The sequence below is a fragment of the Uloborus diversus genome, chromosome 6, assembly GCF_026930045.1.
Source record: "Uloborus diversus isolate 005 chromosome 6, Udiv.v.3.1, whole genome shotgun sequence".
Lineage (NCBI taxonomy): Eukaryota > Metazoa > Arthropoda > Arachnida > Araneae > Uloboridae > Uloborus > Uloborus diversus.
Window position 1 is genome coordinate 163,049,316 of NC_072736.1, and position 27,865 is coordinate 163,077,180.

The following is a 27,865-nucleotide window of genomic DNA, read 5'->3' on the forward strand; positions in this document are numbered from 1 at the left end:
TCACATGTAAATCACTAAGATTTTTTTTACTAGTTTTTTAATTTTTTTTTAGTTTAGTTTATCTATTTTTATTGTATTTATTTTAACTCGAACACTAAGATGTATTTTCATCTTTGTTAAAGTTAATTAACTTATATTTTTTACATATTTCTCTGATCACAATATTTTTGCACTTTGTAATTTGGTTTTGCTTCAAATAAAATTAATTTTACTCATTCAAAATAATTAGTTATTAGTAGATTAAAAATAATATTACAATTAAAAATATAAGATTAATATTGCTTTATAAAATTAATTTATTTTGAAAAATGGAAGATGGGAATGATGAAAGGGCTTCCCTTGCAGCTCCTTGCCGGTGCTGCAAGGGAAGCTTACTGCAGCGCCGGAAAGCGTACTGGACATAAACGTAACATTAATCATTTTCGTGATGCAATTTGTAGCTTTTCCCTATCTGATTAATTAAGTTTTGTTTTTGAAAGTCAGGGGGTGAAAGTGCACCACACCCTGCTGGCTATCATGGATATAAACACGAGATTAATATCTTTCGTGATTTACTTAGTAGTTTAATTATTTTGTAGGTAGTTCTGAGTTTAAAATGAATTTAATATTATTTATTTAACACAAATAATTATTTTAAGGAAGTTTAAATGTTAAAAAACATGTTTTAAAGAAACCGGGTGGTGGGGAGGGGGGCGAGTGCACCCATGATCTGGCCCCCTCACTTTTTCCCGAGCTGCCACTGATTTTAAGTTTTTTACTCATAGTTATAGCAGAACATTTGTTTTAATGTTACTTCATAGTTTTTTCAAGAAAAAAATAACGATTAAGAAAAATACGGCTTTTGAATTTATCTTTATGACTATGCAATTTTTTTGGTGCTGCCTGTGTGCTACCAAATACGGCTCAAATCTGATATAAAAAAAGTTTTTATTACAAAATTGATGCTAAAATTGTAAACAGTAGATATTTTTTAATCTAAAAACAAAAGATTTTTGCTTTCAATTTATGTGAAAAAAATATCTTTTTGAGTTAGGAAAACTTTCTGTGAAATCGCCCATTTATCAATTCTTGATACAACTAAATAATAATTGTAGCCTGACAAGAATAACAATTAATGCTAGATAATTTAATTATATGACATTACGAATTATTATCAAAAGAAGATGATACTTTGCCTTGCTTGGCTAGCGCTAATTATTTTGCATTTGTAGCCGAGTTATTTTTCTCAAATTGCGGAATCGGTTAATTAAAAAATTTTCTGTTTCGTATGTTTCTAATTTCTGAGTTATGATTTAATTAAGTCATGCTATGCAAATCATCAACAAAACTCTCACGGATATATGGTGGTAGCTTTCTTTTCAATTTATCTACCATTATTTATTTTTACTTATGAAATTCTGTAATGTTTCTACCATTTTATTCCACTCATGATAAAAAATAAAAATAATTTAACTGACATGCGAAATCTCGCCAAGGGTCCTTTGCACGCACAATACTAAAACAGTAACTCTAAACAAATTTGGCGAAACCTTTCAGCAGAAAAAAACAACATATTCTTACAAATTCACAAAAAACAATAAAATGTTTTACCTGGTATAACGTTATCCAAGTTTGTTAATCCAGAGTTTTCTTGTGTTTACGCTTTCACCATTTAACAACCAACTCAGTTTTTAGAAGGAAGTAAGGAAAACTAACATTATTTTGAGAAGCTCGGGAATACTATTAAGGGACAAAACAATTTCTGCAGCTGTAAAAAAACACCAGGATAGTTTGTTATTATTTCCTACCTACTGTATTTCCCTCCCTTGACACTGAAGTCAATTAACTGTCAAATGGACTTCTAATGTCACGCAGCCGAGGCATGGCCAGATTTAACTCCTATGCCCTTTCTTCGATCTCATAACCGTACTTGCTCCCTCCCCCCAGGGTCGCCCACATGGGAAGTCACCGGAGGTCATTGTGGACCTCCAAAAAAAAAAGCCATTTTTGCCAACCCCTAGTTACGCTACTGCAGTTGGCAGTTCGATGATTACAGCTGAATGAATGGAGGACTCCTTCTGAGGGATCTGAGACTAGAAACTTCATGTTAATTATCAAAATGTTTTCCACTTTCTGCACGAAAATCATGAACATTGTGACGATAAGTTAATGTAGATTTGGCCAATCACATCTGTCACTGTAAAATACGAGCTTGTTCATATTTGGTGGAAGGGCTTGGATTTTTTTTTTTTTTTTAAAGAACACAAAATGTGCAATTTCACAACTACCTCTATACATGGGCGGAGTTAAGACTTTTGAGTCTGGGCGGGCAGGGGCCTGCCCAGAAATTTTGGGGCCCGTAATAAATGTCTTTTCCGGGCCCTCCTCCATGTTGTTTACCTTTATTTTTAACCCCTAGTTTTAAAAATATTGGGCTCCCTTCAGGCTCAGGCCAACAGGTGTCCCTTCTCCCCCCCCCATGGGCAGGTATAAGACCCCAAAAAAGAAAGGGCCAAAATAAATAAATAAAAAGAACACCAATATTGTGTGTGTGAAACTTTAGGCCGTTCATCTCTTAGGGTGGCCCTGATCTTTGGTAATGCTATAAAGGGGGGGGGGGGGACAAACCTTAAAATTTTACAAAAACTAATCTTTTGGTTCTGTCATCACCTGGATGATTGATACCTGTAGGTAAAAAATGTACAAATCAACACAGCCTGCCCACCTTGTTTTACGAGCTTAAAATTCACAAAGAAATAAAAGGAAGAATCCTATAAATTTGAATGAAAATATTTTATTAATAAAGAGCTTCGTCAAAGGGAAAAAGTCCTAAATGTGACAATGAAAATTCTGAAACATAAAAACAAAAAAGAAATGATATAATTAAGCATAATAGTTCAAATTCGCTTTCTTCTTTGCTTGAACTTCTAAAATTGCATCCATAAAATCTTCATGCGTAACAACAGTCGCTCCTCTTCTTAATGCAATCATACCCTGAAAAAAATTTTTAAAAGGTAAAAATACAGTAAATTTAGTTTTTTTTTTTTTTTTAATGAAACTAGTTCACTATAGTTTTGCCTACAAAAATTACTGTTTTTTATTGAGATAACTTGGTAAATTTTACAATTTTGGGGTAACTTCAACAAATGACAAGTTTAAACAGTGATTTTCACCCTCTTCATACCTGTGCCCTTTCACACAAAAAAAATTCTGCCCCCTTCAATTTTTTTAATAACACTACACAACAAAGAAGAACTTTTTGTCAGCATCCTGGTTTTAATTAGTCAATTCTTACTAATTTTGGGTTGAAAAAAACAAATAGGTAAATGATTTTGTTTTATTAGCTCTAGTTTGCAAGATACACGAAAGCCTGCAGGAGAAAGATGCATAGCAATTACCCATTGACTTAAAGGTAAATTTGAGAAGAAAAAAAAAATCTTGTGCAATAAATGTAATTAAATAGGTCCTGTTTCGTTAAACAATGGTTATTTTTCAGATAGCAGTGGTTTTTTTCCCTATTTTGTGGTAATTTTTTTTTGATTGCTTCTTGTACATCAAACACGGATCATCTCTTGTAATAGTCCAGCAGTATTTGTTGAGCATTAACTCAACTCAATGACCCTGGTATCTTGGATAAGATATCTTGGCAAAACTTTTCCCCATGCAGGGTTTGTACTCAATTTCAGAAATAAAATGAAGGAGTTTTGGTGGAGTTTTGAAGGAGTAAAATAAGATTTTGAAGCAGTACTTTTGATTTACCAATAAATGATGTCACTTTTTCCCCCAACATATTTAACCCCCTTCCTCCCTTTGTCACAAAGTGTCACTCTACCCCTTACTCCTATGCCTCGGTTGCGCAGATGGTTAGCGCGTTCTCGTATATTGCCTCAAAATCAGTTTCACCCCTTACTCCTCTCCTTGTCACTCGTCAAATTTTTCATAAACATCTACTATATATTAAAATCTGTTCGCGTCTGTCTGTCTGTCTGTCTGAAGATCTATCTTCTCGAGAACCGCTGCGAATCGAGAGCCAAACGAAATACCGATCAGTTCGAAATTTTCCAAAGAAAACAATAGGACCAATCTCGTAATTGTGCGACTTTAATTAGCGGAGATATTTATTAAAACGTTAATTAACATAACGTTATTCAGGAATTTTTATTTCTTTCCTGTTGCCATTTTGCATTTGGGTGAGCAAGTAAAATTCTAATGATTGTTTTAAAAGAGATTTTTTGGCTGCTGTCCAAATCTTAAAACAACGTTTCCATCCAGAATTTCATTTTAAATTAGTTTAAAAATTGGTTGCTCTATTCGGACATAGCCTTTATTTTATCGTCTGTCCTTTTTTAATTTTTTACATTCAACGTTCTTAACTCTTTTCAGCATATGAAAGTTGTTTCTTTAGCTATGTTTATTGATTGTAGCGTAAGTTTATCATTCACCAACCTCAAATTTTGGTACATTTAGGATGTGCGACTAATTATGTTAATTTTGTTGGACTTTTTCCCGTCACATGGGTGAGTTTTCGAATTGTAATAACTCTCTTTTTCCTTCCTGTTTCTATTTTTGAAATACAGTTTGTATCGTTAAAAGAACATGTTAAATTAAGATTGTTTGAATTTCTTTAAGTGAAACAGAGTTGAACAAAAATATTGTTTTTAAGGATTTTAACTAAAGCTTAATTCGAATCTGATGACTTGGTATTAAATTAATGCTAATTGGTATTTATTAAGTCTTGGTGCTTTATTTTCACGTAAGCAACCAAAAAGTATGTGTCATTTTATGTAAAAAGCTGATCGTAATCGTACATACAAATGTTTCAGATATAGTCTATCAGATTTAATTCAGTTTAAAGTGAGCACAGATTATAACTGATAATGCATGTATTTTTATCTTTTGTGCTAATTGAAAATACGCATAACTTGCATTATCGATAACTATGATTAACTTTAAAGGGATTTTTGCCAAAAATATGCTCTACTGGTGTTTTGCAAACCTTGCATTACGCGTATTTATTCTCCTTAGCGCTTTAGAAACTGATGTCAGAGTAATGCAAAAACATCAATTGGACATCTCTTTCGTTTTTTACGTAGTCCGTGCAACGCCGGGCACGCAGCTAGTATAGTTATAAAAACTGTGCGATGTCACTTTTTGCCATCCTCTCTCTGCACCCTTGTCATAATTTCATGAACCGGTCTCCCCCTCACGACATGACATAACTTGTGGATAACCCTTTTCACCATGTCAAAACTGCTATTTACGAAATTGCTTTTTTTTTAAAAAAACAAAATCACTTAAAAGAGTACATCTACTAATGTATTTTTAAATATTAAAATAATGATTGGACAAACTGATTTTTGCTGGGGGAGGGGGGGGGGGAGCAATAAGAATCATTAGGTAAACTAGAAAAAATAAGCGTAAAAAGTTATAGTTTTGATACAAAACATAAAGAGAACAGCTTGGCAAGCTCAGGACACTTTTGAGGGTTTTAAAATGAGACAAAGTAAATTTTCTGCCAACATGAGTTCAAGAATGAATTTGTTTGCTAGAAAAAGGTTTAAAATGGGAGCCAAATATAATAACTTGTCTGTTATTTTTTTAAATGCTACTCGAAAGTCCAGTCAGTTACTGTTGTGAATGAGACATTTTAAACTTGCTATAACCAAAAAAAAAAAAAAAATAAAAACCATTTCCACAATGGTTCACAACTCCTTATTCATCTAATAATATTTTCATTTTCTCAACTTTTATGGCTTCTATAATCAATTTGTAAATCACATCTTTATGAAAAAATAAATATACTAAATTACTACAGTAAAATTCAAAATAAAAAATACTCAATTAAATAGTAAAATACACTAAAACTTTGATTTACTTTGTATAAATCTTATTTGATTGACCTACTAAATTTCAACAAATATCTGAGATGTTAACTTTTACTTTAACAGTAATTCTCGAACTGTTCCACTTCATGAATAATTACATGTCTCTCTTAGGGTCAATGCCCTTTTCATGCTCACAATGATATCTTTTTCCAGGCAAACGTTTTTCTTCTACAAATCCTCTATTTCTTCCAAATAATAATTACTTTTCAAATGACAACCTAAGCTTTTCCTCTTAACCTTCAGGCTTTATGAGCTTCGATAATCAATCTGTAAATTACATCTTTACAAAAATTAAAGGTTACATTTCTATATATATATATAAAAAAAGAAAGAAAAAGAAATTGTTTAATTTAACAGTAAAATGTGCTAAAGCTCTATTTTTCTTTTAAAGTTCATTTTGGTCTGCTCAATTTTAGCCAAAACTTCAGACACTGTACTTTTCTTTTCTTTTAACAGTTTTTCACAAACTGTTTGACTTCATGAACAATTATGTCTCAGTGCATTTGTGTTTAGTAATAATGTGTTAATTTTTTTCCTCCCCTTCGCCCCTCCTGACGATCGAAGGGGAGGAAAAAAATCGCCCTCCTGACGATCGAAGAATTTAAAATGACTGTCATCGAGGAAGATTATGTAGTCTTAAACTAAAAAAGAAGGAATTTTGCAGGAGTTAAAACTAAAATGAAGGAGTTTGAAGGGCCCTTCAAAAAAAAAAAAAACCTAATTGAAGGAGTACTAGAGGAGTTTTGAAGGAGTGTACCAACCCTGCCATGTTCATCACTTAGCATCAGTTTTGAACAAAATACCCAGGGGAAAGTGAACAAAATCAAGACAAGTTTCAAGACATATCACATCAATGGTCACAAAACTTCGAAAACTGGGATTTTTCGACTAACTGTTTTTAGTTTTTGTCTTCTCTACTACTTAGAAATACTTGTAATATAACCACAAAAGACTTGTGGTCAAAAAGGTGTTTTTTTTTTCTTCCCTTCTAAAATGTTTATCAAAAGCAGGATCTTCATTAATTGTGCGTATTCGTAGTATTTGTATTGTATCTGTATTCGTTTCAAATACACAATTCAAATACAAATAATAGTAAATTTGTATTTGTATTCGTAGTATTTGTATTTCGTAGTATTGTGCGTATTCGTGCGTATTGTGTAGTATCCTATGGCAGGTGCTTCTATCAGTTGAGAAACAACGAGCATTAGTGAGTTTTAACTACCCTAGTTGGCTCAGTATCTTGAAAGCTAGAGCTAAACTCAGTTCTGTATGTGATGATTTTAGTGTTAAGCGTGGCAAAATACTATGGAAATAGCTAATTTTGAACAGGATGCATTTTAGGCGTCGAATGGTGTAACTTGATTTTATAAATTTAATCACGGTGTTACAATTTATTAAATGGGTTAGAAAAACAGTACCATCCCAGGTAGCAAATAACGTTTAAACATTTCATGAGTGCTTTGAAAAAAAGATACCTGAGATATTTTACATAAAGTAATTTTATGCACCAAAATATATTTAGTTATTATATTAAAAATGACTATTGATAGTTTTACTATTCAACAAATTGTACAGAATAACAGAAAAATAGGTAATTGAAATACAGCATGGATGAAATATTGATGCTATGAGTGGGTATATTTTTGAGCATAAGTTTGCTGAAACTATGGTGGTAGTTCTTATCGTCTGCAGCTGCAGCTGATCCTAGGACTTTAATTTAATTATTATTATTTTCAGTGTCAGCTTGAGTGGCAACATTTAAATTTAATTTTCTTGGTAGAACGAAAGATCCAGGAGTAGCGATAAATCAAGCAGCGTTGCTGCATCACATTCTTTTCTTTCTGAAATATCTCCATCATTCTAAGTTATATTTATTTCTGAATTTATGTTAAATGTTACGTTCGTGTGATGTAATAAATGTTCAGTATGGTTATGCAAGCATATTTTATTGCGAACTCACACCAAAGAGTAAGCGGCTCTACAAACTCTTAAAGTCACGTAGCCCGCCATGCTCAACCATAATTATTGAAAAGACATCAGTTCTTAGAGCGGGCGCTCAAATCTGAATGCCTTAGTGATGACGTTTTGCCGATTCTTTTTTTTAGAAACTAATTCAACTTTACAGATGCTTTTTATTAAAGATTCATAAAAACTTTGCAGAATTTGCATAATGTATATTGACTAGCTGTTATACATTACATTAATTTCATAAAAATAACTTAGTATATAAATATAGTGCTACTCAGCAGAATATGGAAAAAAAGCGTGCCACTGAAATACATTAAAATATATATATATATATATATATATATATATATATATATATATATATATATATATATATATATATATATAACTAAAAATAAAATTAAATAACTTACTGCTTCAACACAAACAGCTTTGCACTGTGCACCATTGAAGTCATCAGTACACCTGGCTAACTCTTCAAAATTTACATCAGGACTAAAATTACATTTTAAAAAAAAGGAATTAAATATCGATAAAAAAAAATTTCATCAAACAATTTTTTTTTTAAAGTTTACAATATTTAGCTTGCTTGTATAATGTACTGCTTTCAATCAAAATTTGATCAGTTAAATAATGTATGTGATAGGTTTTCTAAGCAAATGTTCCATAAAAGAAGTACAGGGTGGCGACAGAAACTGTGAAAAAAAGTTCCCTGACTTTTCCCTGATTTCCCTGATTAAGTTCACCAAATTTCCCTGATTTACGTTACCAATGATAATGGTTTTCTTTCTTTGCTCTGCTTGAAATCCATTATATATCTGTATAAAATGCAGTATTTTTAACGTTTTAAGCTGCGTAACGTTGTTGAACTAAAGATATATTTTAAAAAGATGCTACTTTTTTAATAAAATGGTTAAAAAAAACATATCAAGTCAATTTTTTGGGGAAAAAAACCCTACAAAACAGTATATTAAATTTTTCACATGGAAAGATTATAGAAAATTAAAAGAAAAAAATTACTTTACTTTCAGAAACCACATAGCATAAGAATTTTAAGAAACTAAAATTACTCGAAAAAACATATGTGTATTTATGATAGAACAAAAAAGAAATTGAAATTATTTTGAAAAGTTTTCAAACAGTGTAATAATTGTTGCAAGAATAACAAGTAATAGTGAAAGAATAGAAGTAATGTAGTTATTCTTATATAACTAATTGACATATTTATGCAAAACAGATGAAACCATTTGACTTCCATTCATAGGAGCTTTTCTCTAATCAAAAACAGGTTTTAATGAATGAATACAGCATTTTAACAATAAAAAAATAAAGATATTTACTTTAGTGCACAAGTTTACTCTATTTCAAATGATTTCAGTACGTAACGGAAAAAAATCTGAGATTGCTTTTGTAACAAAAAACTTTAAAATGCAAGAAAAAAAGAAAGCATTTAGTTAATTTCAAAATATATAAAAGAAGAATACAACTTGGTTATAAAATTAAAGAATCACTTAAGTCTGAAGAAAAGAAAACCTTTATAATCTGCTGTGACAACAAATAGTATAACGGCAAAAAACAAAGTTTTTTTAATTGAAAGTTCAATTTTAGCAATTAAATTAAAAACGCGAAGAAGTAATAACTTTTAAGCTTTGATAGTATTAATTCAGAAACCAAAGATTTCTTCTTGAAATCGTGATTACAGCACCCTAATTACTTCGAGACAATGGAATAAAGGCAAAGGAGCTAAGGCATTAATGAAGGTTTTCTCTTTGCCTATATGGTAGTTTATTTTATGTAGCATTGAAAGCGTAAAAGGAAATTTCAAGCTAGGTAAAATAAACAACCACAGACACAGAAGCAATCTTAGGAAGTTCATCCTGTGGTTAATAAGTAAGATTCAATACTTTGATGTTGAGGAAAAAAGATGCACAAATATAAGGCAGTGTATAATCGCACCTCATTAATTTTACTTTTTTTTTGAACAGAAAATTGGTGGAAAATGCGTAGGGAATTAGAGTACTTAATTTTGTAAAGCAAAAAAAAATCTTTTTTCTTCATAAAATCAATTTTCCCTGATTTTTTGTCATTTTTTCAAAATTCCCTGATATTTCCCTGATTTTTCCCTGATTAATAAAGTTCCCTGACTTTTCCCTGATCTCCCTGATTTCCCTGATCTGTCGCCACCCTGAAGTAATGCAAAAATAAACTTTATACAGCTTAAAAATTCTCCTTTTGGGGCTATGAAAGGAAATACATGTATATAATATATGAAGGGAAATACAAAAGATTTTTCTTTTCAACTCCTAAACAAATCATTCCACAACTTACATATATCAGTGAAGGCACGAAGTGTACACTACTATACTACATAAAAAACACATCAGTTGTGGGTTTAAAGTGTTTGCTAATGAGAATGTATTAGTTAAAAGAGTAGTATTTGAAACAATAAAATGTATTAAAATAGTTTTTCAGCAAAGCCAATTTTCAGATTTACTTCATTTACTTAAGAAATTTAACCAGTTTTAAGAATCAGACTTTAAGAAAACACCTTGCTCAAGATCAACGATATAAGTTGTACTGACGTTGCAGATTCTCCAGTTGTTTGCCATACATACGATTTTTCAGAAACAGAAAAATTAAGTTGGTAGTGGAATTTCGCTAATTTGCGGAAAATGGATTTATTTCATCTCGATGCATACAAGTGCGGCAGTGAGAAGCAAAGCGATGTAAGTGGCAAAATTAAATTGGAGACAACCAGTACACATGGAAGGTGAACCTCTCTTGTGTCTTGGGGCAAGAGATGGTACTAGTAGTCCTTTTAGCTGCTGCTATACAGCATGATTTAGAAAAAAATTTCTATGAAAGTCTACCTAATGTGTTATCTTTAAACGTGTTTTACTCGAAACTTGAAAATGTCCACTTACATCCCTTTGCTTCTCACTGCCTCAAATGGCAATCACAAAAGTCATTTTCGATTCTGGGGGCTAGTTTAAATTTTAAATATGTCCTAAGTATTTTATGCATGTAGTTTTTATAAGAAAGTATGTCCGGCATATACTTACTATGGCATTTCCTTCAAATACTTAAGTTAGAACAGTGCAGAAAAATATGTTATTACATATTAAAAAAATAATAATTTTAAGCTCCTAAGCAAAATATTTCGAGCAAATTTCTTTGCAGCCAGCATTTATTTGTTTATTTTTATCCATTTAAAAAAACTTTTTTTGAATTTGATAGAATTTTGAAAAATGCATAATAACCTTATCAAATTCTGTTGGCAACCAAAACTTTTTGGTTAGTTTTAATGCAAAATTGTAGTATGTTATTTCAAACATTTTTTCCTGTACAAACTTTTCAACCGAATAAGTGTCTAAAAATTTTATCCTATTTATTTAAAATCCATTTTTCTTTGACTAGCTTTCTGTACGCATTTAAGTATTCCTAATGTCAATAATGTCCTAATGCCTCAAATGTGGTTTAAAAGAATATCATTATTATTAACATTTTAGGAAAAAATATCACCAAAAATCAGCTTTATGCATGTAGAAAGGGTTTTCTTGTGTTCTGAAAACATATGCAATATATTTTATATTTTTGGCAAGTCATGGTGTTTCTCTTTAGAATAATGCATTACGTATTCAACTCAAAATTTACACAAACAAGATACATACTAAAATTATAAAATATTTGAATATGCATATTCTGTATTAAGTTTAGAGACCTATTATTATAAAAAGCAACCTTAAAATTTTTCTACTTTTACTTTAACACTGAAAACAAAGAACAACACATATTTTAAAGTGAAAATGGAAAAAAAAAAAAAACTTATTTAATAAATGATGCTAATAAAAAGCACTAAAAAAATATTTGGTAACAATAAGAGACCTGTCACATTCCTAATACTAAATGCTTCTTCTACTTTGATTCATTTAAAACATTTGTTAAGAAATCATGAACAATCTTTTTTGCAAAATAGTAAAATTATCTTACTCAACATTCATCTTCCTTGAATGGATCTGCATAATTCTAGCTCTAGCTCCTTCATTGGGGTGAGGAAATTCAATCTTCCTATCCAAACGACCAGACCTTAGTAACGCTGGATCAAGAATATCTACCCTGTTTGTTGCAGCTATAACCTAAAAATAAACGCGTTACAAGATTATTCCTTTAAAATGATTCACAGAATCAAATTCAAGCTGCTAGTTTAGCAGAATTGCTAACAATGGATTAACTTCCTCAATACAGCAATGGAGTCTTTTATTGTTCCCCCTGAAAATTAAGCCGGACTATTTAAGTGTCTTCTGCCAAAAGGGTTTTGCTAAATACACAAACGAAACGAAGAGGGTACAAGTTGTTGGCATAAAATATTATTTTATTTTTTTTCTCGGTCCACAGCCGATAATTTAAAGAAAATAATTTAAAGTTAAATGTACCTACTTTAAGCCCAGTCTGGTAAAAGTAGAACTTGTCAACTAGTTGGTGCTAACACTTCAATCGACAATTCCCCCACGCTATAATCAATGGCGACTGTTTACTAAAACCATTGAAGATTGCATGTCTCGATGTGTCGATTCAGAAAAAGTGGAGTTGTCACCTGATTGATTCGAATTAATTCCACTTGTTGACCGCACGTGCTATGGAGAGGAGTACGAATATTCGCGGCAGTGCATAGACTAATAATAAGAGTAGACCGAGCTATGGCAACCCTTTTGCTGCTCATAAACCAAACCATGTGACTGGTGGATATCCTAGCAACAGCGGGCGTTAGTCGTAGCAGACGATCGACGCCAGCGCGAAATAAAATAAATAGAATTGATGGAACACGGAAGAATGATCTTTTATGGAGTCCGATTTGTAAATTTGTTATTTTAAGTTGTAAATATTTTGTTAATATAGTGAGTTTTTCGTTTAAATAGTATTGTGCATTTTCTTTAGTCAATTTCAATAACTCTCTAAGCAATAAAAGATGCCAGCAACCAAGAGGAATCAGCAAACGGTAAGACTTTTACCTACAGTTTCAATTTAAGATACCGATTAGTACATTTTTGCGTTAACGCAAAACGTTTACGCCATTTCGTTCACGCCAACGCTGACAGCTCCAAATGAAATAAAAGTTACCGAAAACTGATCAAAAACTATTACTAATGTCAAAATAATGCATAACTAAAAGAAAAACAGTTCAATCTCTGCACCTGGAAGTTTTTTTTTAATGAAAACACACTGTCTTAAAATACATGTCGAGTGCCAAACTATAGATAATGCTGCCATGTAGCAACCATGCTGCCAAAGTCTTCGCCAAGCCCTTCCACTAGTCACATGATACATCTATGAACCAATTTTCTTTATCAGCAAGAATGAGAAAGCTCGGTCTACTCTTATTATTAGTCTATGCGGCAGTGGAATAAACAAATGAGTGATGGTTGAAGTAGAAGTTAGTGTGGTGACGTCATCGAGGCATGGAATCTCATTGGCTGATGAAACATATATATTGTGGCGAGTGGCAGCACTCTGGGCAGTCTCTCTTCTCTCAACAATCCCCAGTTGTTGTTTTTGATCGTGAAGCCTAGTTCGGCTCACGTGTGGGGGTTTTTTCCCCGCGATGCTAGCGGGGTTTTTTGTGGCGTGTGAATTGAAATATTTTAAGTCCTGGAATTAGTATGAGTCCAGGTGAAGAAACACTTGTGTTGTGTCCGGCCAATTAAGATTGCCGGGGAAGTGAGTTCCTAAGTGTCTACCTGAGATGTTCACCGATCTCCGAACTGTCTAATGTTGCCTTCCCGTTACGGACGTTCCTGAAGTGTGATCCGTGGGACTTTCTGTGTTTCTTCAAGTGGATCCTTCGGACTGGGCAGCGACTACATCGACAGATTGGTGACATCTTTCTTTTACTTACTGGAACCACTTTTGTTATGTTATTTTGGGGGTGTTTTTTTTTATGGGGATGTTATAATACAGTTCTAGTCATATTTAATAAATGTATTTTTCTGAAACATGTTTTTTTGCTTGTCTCCAACTTGACATTACACGGCCAGTTAATGTTGGCTTAGTTTAAATATCTTAACCTTTGGATTTTAAACTTAACTTTAATTATGCCAACACAAGTCCTGAGCAAAATGTAAAATCCCACCAAAAACATTCTGTAAAAAACTAGCCAAGTCTCGATGGAGCTGCTTGTTTATCTCTAAAAAGTAGTGAAATCTAGACAAAGTCATGACAAGTCTAAGGTTCCTTACTGCGATTTCTTTATTATTATAGTTAATGTTGTGTGACTTGGCCGTTAAACATTCTTTATACGTTAGTGGGTACAAGTCAATTTTGTTTACACGTTTTCCAAGTGGCAATTTTCCATCGTCAATGGGTAGCGGTTCTGGCGAAAGATTGGTGCAATGGTGTCATGGAGCACCTGGTTTTATACCCTTGTGTACCCTTTAACGGCCAAGTCACACAACATTAACTATAATAATAAAGAAATCGCAGTAAGGAACCTTAGACTTGTCATGACTTTGTCTAGATTTCACTACTTTTTAGAGATAAACAAGCAGCTCCATCGAGACTTGGCTAGTTTTTTACAGAATGTTTTTGGTGGGATTTCACTTCTTTTTGTAGAAACATTTAATTTGTGTAATGTTCGAGTAGACTAAAGTTAGGCTAGATTAAATTAGAAGATGTGTCCCACTACGCTGGACTTAAGCAATGACAGTCGATTTTTTTATGTACCAATAATAGAAGGGGACATTACCATATCTCTAATACACCTGAGGGTTCTTCATTAGATACTTCAGCTTTCGATTTTTGACATCAAATGAAGCTGCCCGCCAAGTTGAATATTTTTTATAAAGGCGTTATGTCGATCTCGAATAGTTTGGTTGGGCTCTTGTGTTTTCTAATCAGGGTCACTCGAGATCTTCAATTAGCCTAGTTTTTATAGTTTTCCCTTTATGTGGCTATCAAACCCTAACTCTGTACCAAATTTCACCTCTCTGAGTTTATGGGAAGTACTAGTTCTATTTTGATGATCATGAATGAGTGAGTGTCATAAATGCGAAACTTTGCTTTCGCTTAACTTCGGAACTAAATGACCTACAGACTCGAAATTTCGGATTTTAAGTATGTGATTATAGCTTACTAGATGACGAAAATTTCTGCGTTCTAGTCTCACCAGAAGGTTCTCAAATAGGGGCCCGAAAATGCGGCGAAATGGTTCCAGTAAAGATGGTACGGCAGTGTTTGCTTCGCGCTCGACTTGGCGGGGGCACTGCCGTGCCCCCAAATATAAGAAGGGTTGAAAATAATGTAAAGAATGTTATAGAAGTGAATGCAAACGGATTTCGAGGTGCGCCAAAATAGACACTGACGCTTATAAGTGTAGCAACAATTAAAATGCATAAATTTTGTGCCTCATGCATATAAGTTCTCAGGTATGTGTCAGCTTTTTCTGAGTTCCACAGCTAATAAAGATACAAGTCAAATCACCTTTGTTGCCTTCAACATACAAGTTCAGAAAAGTCCACTTCAAATTCGGTATGCAAGCAGCAGTTATGAATTGGCTTGGAAGCAACCATGTTTTAACTTCTATCCACAAAAAATAAAAAAGCTGATTACTGACACTCAAAGATCCATTTCACTCTCAATTTAGGAAATCAGGTCTTGTAGAAAAAATGTTCTGTAAGGGGTGGTTGACAAAGAATGTCTCACTTTGAGGGGCGTTGTGAAATTGCGAGTTTGTGACAATGGGGGGGGGGGGGGGGGGGGGGAGTACAAGAAATATGACATGACGCATTCTTAGTGCAACAATATGCTTATAAAAAATTGCGTGACATTAAAACACGGGGTGGGGATGGGTTAAAATGAAGTGTGAGGCATTGTAAAAAAGGGAAGAAGGTCAAAATTTGTTGAAAAAAAAAAGCGACACCATTTTTGGTTAGTCCCTAATGCAGTACTAAGTTTTAAATGACTCCCAAGTCCACGGATTGTTAAATGTTTGTCAAATCCGAAAGCAGAATTAAGACAAGCTTCTATTTTTACTTTCAGATTGTCAGCAATGCATCGTACTGCACAATTGTGAATCACAAACTAACTTATATCTTTTCTAACCAGAAAGTTGAAAAGGTAGTGAAAAGCATTTCAAAAGAAATGATAACATGACAGTTTAACTTGGCCATGCTGCACTTTTTATTGGAATACAGTTAGCATTATTTTCCCTATTTGGTCAGCAGGAGCTTTTAAAGACAAAGTATATCAGGGTTGAGGATATAAGAGAGCGAGTTTAGTCGTGTTTGACACAAATACAAAAAAAATGTGAAACATATATCTTAAGATCTTTTTAAAAGAAACATCAAAGAATATATATGTATACCTTGATATCAGTACTAGAACTAAATCCATCTAACTGATTCAATAATTCCAACATAGTCCTCTGTACCTCCCGATCACCAGCTTTTTCACTATCAAAACGTTTTGTGCCTAGAATAAAAAATTATTAATTAAATTTCTTTTACAAGCTACACAAACAATTTTAAAATCTTAACTTTTAGCCTTTTGGCTCTTTACTAATTGAAGACCTAAGTGCAAGAAGGGGGCAACTCCACTTTTTGGCAACTTTCTGTTATACTTCGTAATATAGAAATAAAAATATCATCTTTCATTCAGTAAGAATGCAACATCATCAACCCATATTCTATAACAGTACTTTTCAACCTTTGTTGAGCCGCGGACCGGCAAAACCTTTAGAAACATTTTTACGGACGAGTGAGGTTTTTTTCCTGAATAAATAATAATAAAATAGTCGCTGTTCATTTAAAACTTTGCCTTTTTTTAAAGTAAAGAAATAAAACATTGCTTGGTATTAAATAACTGCCACAAAAAATATTTAGATTGAAAGATTAGTAATTATCGTAGCAAATTTACATAAGTAAATATAAGTTCGAGAACAATTGTAGAAAATTCATCACAAAATTCATGGCAAAAGTGGTTTAAGGTTTTCCCACTTCTTTTTGAGAAAGTAAATTTTCTTAGTGAGAATAAGCAAAAATCTCTAAGGACCGGTCAAATTTTTTTGCTGCCGAGTGCCGGTTGAGAATTGCTATTCTTTTAGATATTAAAGAAAAGGAGTTGTAACAAGCTGCATTTCAAGAGAAAGGGAAGAAAATATTACCCGCTTTGCTGCATTATTTTGAAACTAGAGCGTTATTTATCACAAGACTCATATTGATTTAAAAGAACTATGTTATTTAGATCGTAATTACACATCTAAAAATTTTTTTGATTTTTTATACGAGTTTGAGGCAAGAAAAGGACAGCTCCAATGCATAACAAATAATTACCCATAGGTAACATTACATTTTATTACAATATCTTTGACATTGGTTTTATAGAGGAAAAAAATTCTATCATAATATTTGATATAAAAATAAAATCTTTAAATATGGATTTTTAATTTTTTTTTTTTTTTGTGATTCCTGAAAAGTTTTTAAAAAATGAAGCTGTCGCCTTCTTGCGTTAAAATTTTCAACTGTTCTTAACTAATTTTCTTGACTAATTTTAAATATATATATAAAAAAAACTTAGAATCAAAACAAGGTATCTACTACATTTAGTTTTCAAATCCATGACTTTCCGTGACTTATTGGCATGCAATTATCAAATTAAAGCATATACAATTTTCACAAGAATGTTCGAAATTAGCATTTTGTGAAAAAAAAAAAAAAAATACAACCATCTGAGTTACATTTTGCACATATTTCTAAAAATTCAAATCAAGGCAAAGTGTAAAGAGCTAAGTTACTATTAAAAGTAAGCAATTGATGCAACAACGACTGGATTAACATGAAATACAAATGGTTAGTTTTAATTTTTAATATTTGCTTCCAAGGAGATGTATTTTTGGACACAAAAATTCAACATTGATTTCAGTTTACAAATTATACAAAACTTTTGAACAGTAGGATTTTACATGTCAATAAATATTTTTTCCCCTAAAAAATGTGTTATGTGATGATACATAACATTACATTTTTTCATTCACTATTAATTAAAAGTTTTATTTAATATCAAAATGATTTTCTAAAATAAGAGAATCTTCATATTAGCAGCAATAATGATATAAAACTACTGGTTAATGGTTAATTGTTAAGCCAGCTTTTAAGTAATTATTATTTTTTTAAATTCAGGGAGATTTTTTGAATAAATATTTTTTTTTTTTTTGAAAACATAAAAAGAAAGTTGACAGTTTTCTGAAAAAAAAAAAAAAAAAACAATGAAATTATTTATTAATTACTAAAATTAAATTCATAATAGTTATAAAATAACTAAATAAATTACTAGAAAAAAAGTCAAATTATCAATGTCCAAGTAGAAGAATCGCACAGTAAACATAAACCAGCAAGTTTTAATGACACAGATGCAATCAGAATTCAAAATGCATGAATAACTTGGGCCTGACGTACAGAAAAGTAAAAACGAGCTAAAAGATTAAATTTTACACCAGATCTTTACAATTTGATTTGCATGTACGATCCAGAACTCAAAAATCCGTGACCAATTGTCATTTTACACGAGTTTCTAGCATTTTTTGATAATCACGATTTTCCATAACAAATTTAGATCACATTCAAAATCAACGACTTTCCAGGAGAATGCATACACTGTCGAAATAGACCATGAAATGGAGCATTTTTGAAACACCCTTACAGAGTATGAAATCAAACATGACATAAAAATAAAAGTTATTTTAAATTAAACGATAAAGCATTTAAACACTGCATTAAATGACACTTACTCATTTAAGAAAATATACTAAGTAAAAACAATAATTACCTATAGCATCTAATTCATCAATAAATATTATTGCAGGTGCTTTTTCTTTTGCTAAAGCAAAAGCATCTCTGACAAGTTTTGCACCATCACCAATGAACATTTGAACAAGCTGTGGTCCAGCCAACTTCAAAAAAGTAGATTTTGTTTGTGCTGCACAAGCTCTGGCCATCAATGTTTTGCCGGTTCCAGGAGGCCCATAGAGAAGAACACCTTAAAAATAATTAAATTCATTTACAAACTTTTATATTTACCCAATGTATTTAAAAAAAACTGCCTTAAGTTAGGTAAAAAGTATAGATGTTCGGACATTAATTGTAATTTGCATGGATAATATTACCTTGCAAACAGTGACAGACAATACAAAATGTATGAAGCAAAGTTAATGCATAAGTCTCTTTGAGTCTTCCAATACAAAAACCACGCTCACTTATGAGTAAAAACATTAATTTTTCAATGCCAGGGGAGTGGCTATTGTCCTCCCCCCCCCCCAATGACAGGCATGGAGGCCGCATGAGTGCTTTCAGTTGTTTGTTTTGATATGTGCACCATAATGTAGGTTCCAATGCCAATGACTGTCTGGTAACGACTTGTACTCTCTGTTTCAGAAGAACCCTTGTTGTGAAAAACTATTTCGGGGACAAAAGAGTCCCAGATATGAATCTCTAAATCAAAAACATTTGAGATAACCTTTTCCTTGCAGCTAGGCTGGGACAACTATGTGGAAACTTTTCTTAAGACTTTGAAGTCTATGCCTGAGCGTCACTCGGATTGCCGTTTTTGGTGAAGTTAACTAAGCTCGAAATTCTCTCGGGATCAAATTTTTACTTTCTTAGCTATAAAAGTACGAGTTATATAGGTTTTTAGCCTTTTCAGATACTATATACGAACCTTTTATTTTTGCGAACAAAAATTATAGATTGCAGCACTAAGCGGAAATAACTACAGTAAACGTGATAGAATTGGGGTTTAAATTCGAGTTCCTGCTTTGAAATGCACCATACAAAAGCAAATTTTATTAAGTATTGTTAAATTACAAATAAAAGATTTTTCATAAATGTGACAACAAAACTTGTCACAATTTCAAATAATACCTCATACTGAAAATCAATTAACGCCATGCACCAAACCTAGATGTCAGCACCATACAGCGTGCATCTAAAAGAAAACCCGTTTTTCTCCCAGCCTATCTGGAGAGAGATTTTTTTTTCCTTCCCGCCACTTGCTCGAGAAGCGATGGAGAGACGGGGGCTGAAGAAGAGAGAGGCTTGGAAGAAGCGAAGGAAGAAAGGAGTTTTTTTTTGGTAGCGTGACTCGAGAATGAAAATAATCGAACAAATTAACCTCTTCAAAGAAGAAGCACAGTCTTTGGCCTAAGAAAAGGAAGGATGGAAGCATGAATAACTGGATTCGGGCCTGATGGAAACAGATGGCGACCAGAGACTAGGAACTCTAAAAAAAAAACATAGCCCCGGAAAATTGATGCTCAAGCCGCTGGTAATCTTCTAGCACCGCCTGCAGCCCTCATCTGAATTCATCTAATAAGTCTTCGGAGCTATATCCTCAACTCTCTAAGAGCCTGGCGCAGCGGAGCAGCCCCAGCACAGCAGAGTGTTGGGCTTAAAAGCCTTTATTCAGTATCTTGGAGCGCTTTTAATTTAATTACAAATGTTAAAGTATTTTTTGAAACTTACCTCCGATATGTTTTTGCCACTCCGCGTCTTGTGTCCCAGCGGCGGATAACTGAAATTGATTCGGGCATGATCGTGCAACATCGGTATCATCCTATGACGTAACACCCGATGGTTGAGATGTTTTTGGCTACTTTGAGCCGAAAAAACGAATAGAAAGATTGTTAAATCACTCAATCAGGAATAGTTGAGATGTATATCTCCAATGCAAAGTAGGGTGTGTCATGGGATGACGTATCGCGGTCATAGAACGTATAAATAGGTTGATTGAAATATTTTCAGTGCTCACTTTGTTGTTTGTGTTTACTCCCCATTGGCATCTTGCCATTTTTTGTTGACCAATCAGGGATTGGTCTTTGAAGGTTCGGCAACTATGCTAGGTTGTTGATTGAAGTTGCGGCGCGCTCGAGCCGTTGATGATGCAACGTTTTTGAATTCAAGCTGGGCTTGAGATAAGTTTTATTCAGTGTTAATTGTTGTTCAAGAATGTTCTAAATTACTCCATTATATGGAGGGAAAAATGTCAACATTGCTGAAGAGGTTCGCAGGAGATGAAGTTCATTGCAATTAGGCCTAACACTTAAACTTGGCCAATACCTGGATTGATTTACCAGTGCTCCTGTGGTGGTGTGGGACTGTCATCAGTTTGAAATCATCGATGTCCTTCAGAGTGACCTTCATGATTGGATTTCCTAGACGTTCCTACCAGAGTTCCAGAAAGTTCCGGTGTGATTCCTGTGGATGCACAAGTTTGCTTTCCGGTATTTGAAGAGGTTCTTCTAGAACTAAGCAAGCCTATCGGCCGGTGCATGATGGAACAGTTTTCTTCGATTACACTTGGTCAAGAAGTCTTCAGCAATGTAAACATGCGCATTAGCGCAGGAAGGTGACATTTTACAATTTCTTCTAAAATGTTTCGCGTTTTTTTTTTCTAAAAGTGTTTATTTAATAATTTAACTTTGAAATTTCTGTGATTATTGGGGGGTTTTGTACACTCTAAATTATTTTTGGTATTTAACAAATGTTTATTGTTGTATACTGTGATATTTTAATAAATGTTATTTATTTAAAATTACTTTGAGTATGTTTTATTTCTTACTGGCAGACTGCACGGCTTTTTGATGTTGGGGTTCTGTAAACCTTTTATTTAGTTCTATGAACTTAAGGTAAAGACACATTTCCCAACACAGAGCAGCCCCGGCACGGCTGAGCACGTGTGAAAATGGCGCTACGTCTTCCTATCGCATGACCATCTATCTGATCCCCGGAGCAAGGGTAGGAAAACATCCTAGCCCTGTTGGAAAAATGTCCGGCTCCCTCGCCGTGTAAATGTGAACTCAGTGGCCGATAAGGCGAAGAATCAGTGTATCCAGTGCGCGTGTTCTTTCAAGCGAGGGCTCGTAGAGGTCGATTCTACGGCCCGCGCGCGACCTAAGGTCGCTTCTATGCTCCAATCCACATCCGGCGTCGTCGTCCGAGTTTTTGAATTGGATTCTTTGCGTGAGGTTAATTCCTTTTGCACATGTATATTTCTTTTACCATGTTTAATTCTTAGGCACATGTATGTTTTTTTTTACCATGTTTGTTTAATCGGAATAGTTTCAAATGATGCTATATTTTTTAATTATACTCATTTAAGGTGTACATCTAATTCAAGTAATTGTGATAATCTAATGTCTCCTAGAGAGAATAAAGAAGTGTTTTTCTGACCTAACGTTAATCGTTTTTGATGCAGCCAAGCTCATACTCCTAACTCCTGTAACCAGGAGACTCTTGTACTAACCACTACACGTATCGCGTCCGCCCTGCTGGTGGTAAATCCACCCCCCAGCAAGACAATATACTTGTTCAAGATTTAGGTAAGTTTTTATTTTAGTCTATGTAAACTTTTATGCTTAAAAATGTTTTCCAACGCAGAACATTTTTTTTAGTTTTAAACATGCTTTTTTCGATAATTTCATACTAAAATCGGTTTTTATTTCACTCAAATAGTTCCTTCATTAGGAAAAAAAACATCTTAAAGCATGTAATAGAGTAAAAATCACTAAAATACACATCTTTCAAGTATTTAAAAAAAAATCATGCAAAGCGCCAAAAAACCCCAGTTTGGAGGGAAGTATGCGGTCAAAATAGCTCAGACTTGAAAGTGCTAAGTAAGAAATAAATAGCAATGAAAATAAATTATTTAGCATTCTTTAAATAGAAAGGGAAGAAGAAGCACACATGTTTTCAAGCAAAGAAACCAATTACTTTTAAAATTTTAAGATACTATCGCTCCCAGAATGTGAAAATTAGGCAAATTTTGAATAGCTCAATTTCACTGATAATTAGTGATGTGCCGGATCGTTAAAAAAGTAGATCCGCGGATACGGATCTCAAAATTTCTTTTACCCAATTCAACTATCCAAGTGTAAAATTTGTTATGGAAGGTATTCCGTCAGAATAGGCAGTTTCTTCAGAAAATGTCAACTGTGGCAAAAATATTATCAAGACTATGATTTACTCTTTAAAGAAATCTCCATTAAAATTGAGGGAGAGTTGAAAGGAATGGGCCAGCGCTGCATTAATGCTTAGATGGAATGTGAAAAATTATTTCTAGCTTACTTGGTAGATTTTGGATACAGGAGCAAGAGTGTAAAGCTGCTACTGGACAGGCTAGAAATAATTTTTCGCATTTTATTTTAGCATAAATGCAGCGCTGACCCATTCCACCGAACTTACTCCAACCGACAAAATATAGAGCCAGGAACGCCTTTACAAACAGTAAATAGAGAATTTAGTCTCACTTTTTTTTGAAGGATGCCGAGAGAAAAATGAAGAATAACAGAAACCCCAAATCAATAACAAAAACTAATATTAAATTAAAAATTAAAAAAACAAAACATGTCCCAGAGGGTCAGAACACACATTTGTTAACAAATATGAACTGACAGCAGGTAAAATTTTTAAAAGTATTGAGCTTTTTCTCATCTTTTGACTATGAAATCGCTACCAATCACGCGTATAAAGGCTTAGGATTGCATTTAAAATTCACTTAACAAGATTATAGCTTCTACTGTATATAAGTTGGAAATTTCAAATAAATATCAAATGCAGAAAACTTCGTTCTTTTAACTAGGGCCAACATTTTTAACGTACGGGTAAATTTTTACTACCATAATTGTGAAAAACGTTAAGTTGGTTTTTAATTAATACCTCCGGTAATCATCTGTTTAGGAGCTACGATGCCGCAAAAAGACACACTGATACACTTTTAAAACTTATTTACCCTTCCTTTTTGCAACGGGGGGGGGGGGGGGGGGGGGGGGGGGGGGGGGAATTGGCTTCTGAAACGATACCTTATAATTTAAATAGGGAATAAAACCTAATTTAAACGGAATTTAAGAGTCTTTAACTCAAATATTTAAAATTTTTTAGAATAGAAATGATCCGCTTAAGATTCGTAAAAAAAGTAACGGATACGGATACAGATCTTTATTTCCCCTCGGATATCCGCGGATACGGATGTCTGGAACATCACTACTGATAATCATGAGAATTATTTGTGAATAACGTACCTTTGGGTGGTTGAATTCCGAGATTTTCAAACTTTTCTTTGTGTGTCATTGGAAGGACTACAGCTTCAATCAACTAAAAATCATAATAAATATATAGTTTCAAATGGAAATTCATAAACTAAAAATGAATTCAGAAAGATGAAATGCAGAGAAATACATAAAAAATATTTACACTATGTGGCAGAAATTCAAAGTATTTGCAAATTTTTCAAACAGTAGCAAACAGTTTACTCTGTGTCCAGAAACAAATTAGCTATACAAATGCTATAAATAATAATAATGAAATTCTGTTAAGAAGAACTTTTAGAGACCACAAATTTTATTCGTTGTAGCAGGAGTTTAGTTGCAATGAAATTTAAGCAAATGTAATGGCACTGAAGTAATTGTAATTGGGTAAAATAAGTAGTAATTGTGATTGGGGATAATTGTGATTGTATTGTGAGGTTATTGTAACTGTAGTAATTGGAACTGAAAATTTATTTTACTGAAACAGATATTCTGTTGTATTGGTTTTTTGCTGTAATGGGATTTCACAGTAATAACAATACATAAATAAAGATTACCTCCTGTATTTGCTTATCTAATCCACCAATATCACTGTATTGTTCTGTAGGTCTTTCATCTACTTCCATTGCTTTAACCCTAGAATCATACCTAAGGAAAGACATTTACAATTAAAAACAATAATTTATTATTGAATAATAAGAATAATAAATGAAAATTTAAAGAGACTTAAACACTTACTCTTGCGGCAAAGTTTCAAGTATGAGGTATGAATCTTTATTTACACCCTATCATGAAGAGAAAGTAAAATTATTTTGGATAACATAAGCAATTCACAAAATCTTGTAACATTTTTCACTGTAATGACAAATGAACTTGATCCAAATAAATATTGGTTACTCTTTGATACGCTTTACTGTGATTCAAAAACTAATAGTAAAAATAACAAAATCTGATGCACCCAAACAAGAGATGTAAAAAAATGGGGGGGGGGGACATTCAGGGGTGTGGAACTATTTCACTCTTTGTAAAAAAGAGGCTTATATTCCATGAAAATTTACTTTTAGGATCATATGGTATATGTACAATCAGGTGAGTCCCAAACAAGACTTAAATAACAAGTTGAATTAAGACTTAAATTACTCTTAATTAATAAGAATGCAAAACTAATTATTTCTGCAGGTAAATTGAAAAAGATGAATAGTGATAGATAATTTTGATAAATGACCAAAGAACTTTACTTCAAGTGACAGCGGACAATGCTTCTGTAGATACACGTGATTACAGCAAATAAATGGCAAACAAAGTCCTCTTTTAAAAACAACTGATCATATATAGGGAAGTACCGTTTATACCTTTATCTTTTATACGTTTTCAAAATTGGTCACTGCAGAGTCCAATATATATATTAACTTTAATCTATTATATGTTTTTTTTATTTATAAGCTTTTTTCATGCAGTCCCTTGAAAAACATATAAGCGGTGCTTCACTGTACAGTCAAGTCCACTTATTGGAGTTATCGGTTAAAAGAATATCCTGCTTAATGTAGTAACCAGTACCAAGCCGTTATAACAGATCACTTTGATCCCGGATAATGGAATATCCTGCTTATTAGAATACTTTTTCTTGGCAAATAGGCTATTCCATTTAGTGAGCTTGACTGCACATAAAAAAACATGTAGTAATATAAAATTTTCTCCAAATTTGCTCAATTATCAGAAAAAATACAGCAAATAACAGATTTTTTTTAGGGAAGAGGGGGGAGGTCACAATGATCCATCCATGACCTCCTATCAAGGTTCCCCGGAGTACAACACGAATAGTAATATCTGACACATTTTTCATGAAGAGCACCTCATTTGCCAGTACCTGCATTAATTAATCTTAAAATGTTTTTACTCAAAAAAAAAAAAAAAAGACAATAATAATTATACACAAACAATGAGTTATGAAAAATAGATATTTTCAAAATTGAGTAATACAAAAGGAATAATCATCCTTGTGCATATATTTTAAATAGAAAACATTGAAACATCAATCCAAATTGATACAAAAAACTTTGCAATACCTTTAATTTTTTGTCTAAACAGTAGTGTTCACTCTAGGAAAAAAAAGGGTAGGGTGCTGGCCTTTGAAAGGGGCACTTTTTAAAAAAAGGACACGATTTCAACGCGGCGTCTCCCCCCCCCCCCATCCAAGACAAATGATGCGCCACTCAAAAAGTACTGAGCGCCCCTCCCCCCCCCCCCAAAAAAAAAAAAATTAAGAGGAGAAATAACACTTAAAACACGTTGCAAAAATTCAAACAGTCTAGTCTGCACTGTGACCTCCCCCCTCCCTTGATCGCCGTCACCACTGAGTTTAGTATTAAATATGATTTGATCCTGAAAACGCACTTGTGTTCAGAATAGGGTTAGCTCCCCCTCACACACAAATGCCAACTAAGCTAAGCACATTTTCCACAGTCCATAGGAACATTTAGCTAATGCTAAAACTTGGCTTTGGGTGTTTTTCAACACTTTTCAGGCCATAATTTTAACTACCTATAAGAGTAAAAAAAAAAGTTCTAGGCATTTCAAAACCCTTTGAATTTTAATTTAAGAAGAACAGTATTTAATAACTGATCCCCCCTTCCTACCAAAGAAACTGCCTAGTAATGTGCATTGTGCCATTAAGTATTTTAGTAGACATCAAAATTGTGATGAGTGTAAATTCTCCTTTTTTAAATATAGTACACTTCAAATAGAATAATTAACTTAAAATACTGTGTGCAGTTCTTCAAAAATGCAGTGGTAGCAAGTTGCAAAACTAAAAAGATTTTATTTGAGTTCTATTTCCTAGTCTTGGAGTCGTTCAAATTCATAACACAAATGTGTTCACAGATGTATGCGCTTCTAAATGCAATGCAATGCATAAGCAGCTTGGGCCAAGCTAAGATTTTTATCTCAGACAATTTTTGTGAAAATTTAATATTTTGCCATTTTAATTTTTTTAAAAATCAATTGTATAATATTTATGAATGAAAAAGAAACAGTGCAAGATTATTTCAGTTAGAAAAAAAGCACACGTAAGTCAAAAGTATGCTTTTTATTATGTCAATAAGTGTTTTAAATAATCTGTTATATGAGTCACACACATATACAAAGATAATAAAAATACTTAGCAAAAAGGAAAGAATTGAATGAACGTCCAGTCAATGCGATGTTTCCATTTCAAACGGTTTTTTTTTTGGGGGGGGAGGGGGATAGGGTTAAAAATCCGAGATATTAAAAAGATACCCTTGCATTTTAGCCCAGTAAGCTTTGTACTATGTTCTTCTTAGGAAACAATCAGAAAGTTAACTTTCCAGAAACAGATGTGAAAAGATTGCTACACAATCACTAGCAATGCGCTATAATTAGCTAAGCCTAATTTCCACGTGCAGACGAAAAACGGACACAAAGGGCTGAAATGTTAGGAAATTGTCCTATTCCCTCTGTCATTGTTGATTCTCAGAAGATCAAGGATGGGAAGGAATGAAGCAAAGATCTCTCCCTTCCCAGAAGACCCCACTCCTTCCCACAACCTTTCAAAAACCAACCTTCAGTAGAAGGGAAGAACATGCCTTTGTTTCCTACTGATAAGCCTCTTTGAATTCTGAGAATCTCATCCCTTCTTCCCCTAGGTATTTGCTTCCCCTTTTGTTTATGGGGCCGTTTTCAAGGTGAAATTCTGGGAATAAGGATAAGACATGGGCGCTTTTGCAGACAATCGCTGGACAAATAAAATTGCCCCGAAATCGCGGCAGGTCGAAACAATAGTTGAGGCATCTTTTTAAAAACAAAAGGTGCAATTTCTTATTTTTAAAAAGGGCAGGGCGCATTTCGCGATCTAAAAGAAGGGCAGGGCGCATTCTGCTGATATGGAAAAGGGCAGGGCGCTGCGCCCTTCAAAAACGGTCTAGCGGGAACACTACTAAACAGTACACAA

General features: G+C 33.2%; 1 protein-coding gene across 1 annotated transcript in view; it reads right to left on the reverse strand.

The window, feature by feature from the left end:
- Window positions 1-2,757: 2,757 nt before the first annotated feature.
- LOC129225268 (26S proteasome regulatory subunit 6A-B) overlaps window positions 2,758-27,865 on the reverse strand; it is a 36,948-nt gene continuing 11,840 nt past the window's right edge. The window contains exons 6-13 of the mRNA XM_054859852.1: window positions 24,637-24,683; window positions 24,456-24,546; window positions 23,893-23,965; window positions 18,648-18,857; window positions 16,189-16,295; window positions 11,823-11,968; window positions 8,246-8,327; window positions 2,758-2,973 (exon numbers count right to left, since the gene is read on the reverse strand). Coding sequence (XP_054715827.1) covers window positions 2,863-2,973; window positions 8,246-8,327; window positions 11,823-11,968; window positions 16,189-16,295; window positions 18,648-18,857; window positions 23,893-23,965; window positions 24,456-24,546; window positions 24,637-24,683 — 867 coding nt within the window. The 3' untranslated portion in view covers window positions 2,758-2,862. The remainder of the gene's footprint in view (window positions 2,974-8,245; window positions 8,328-11,822; window positions 11,969-16,188; window positions 16,296-18,647; window positions 18,858-23,892; window positions 23,966-24,455; window positions 24,547-24,636; window positions 24,684-27,865) is intronic.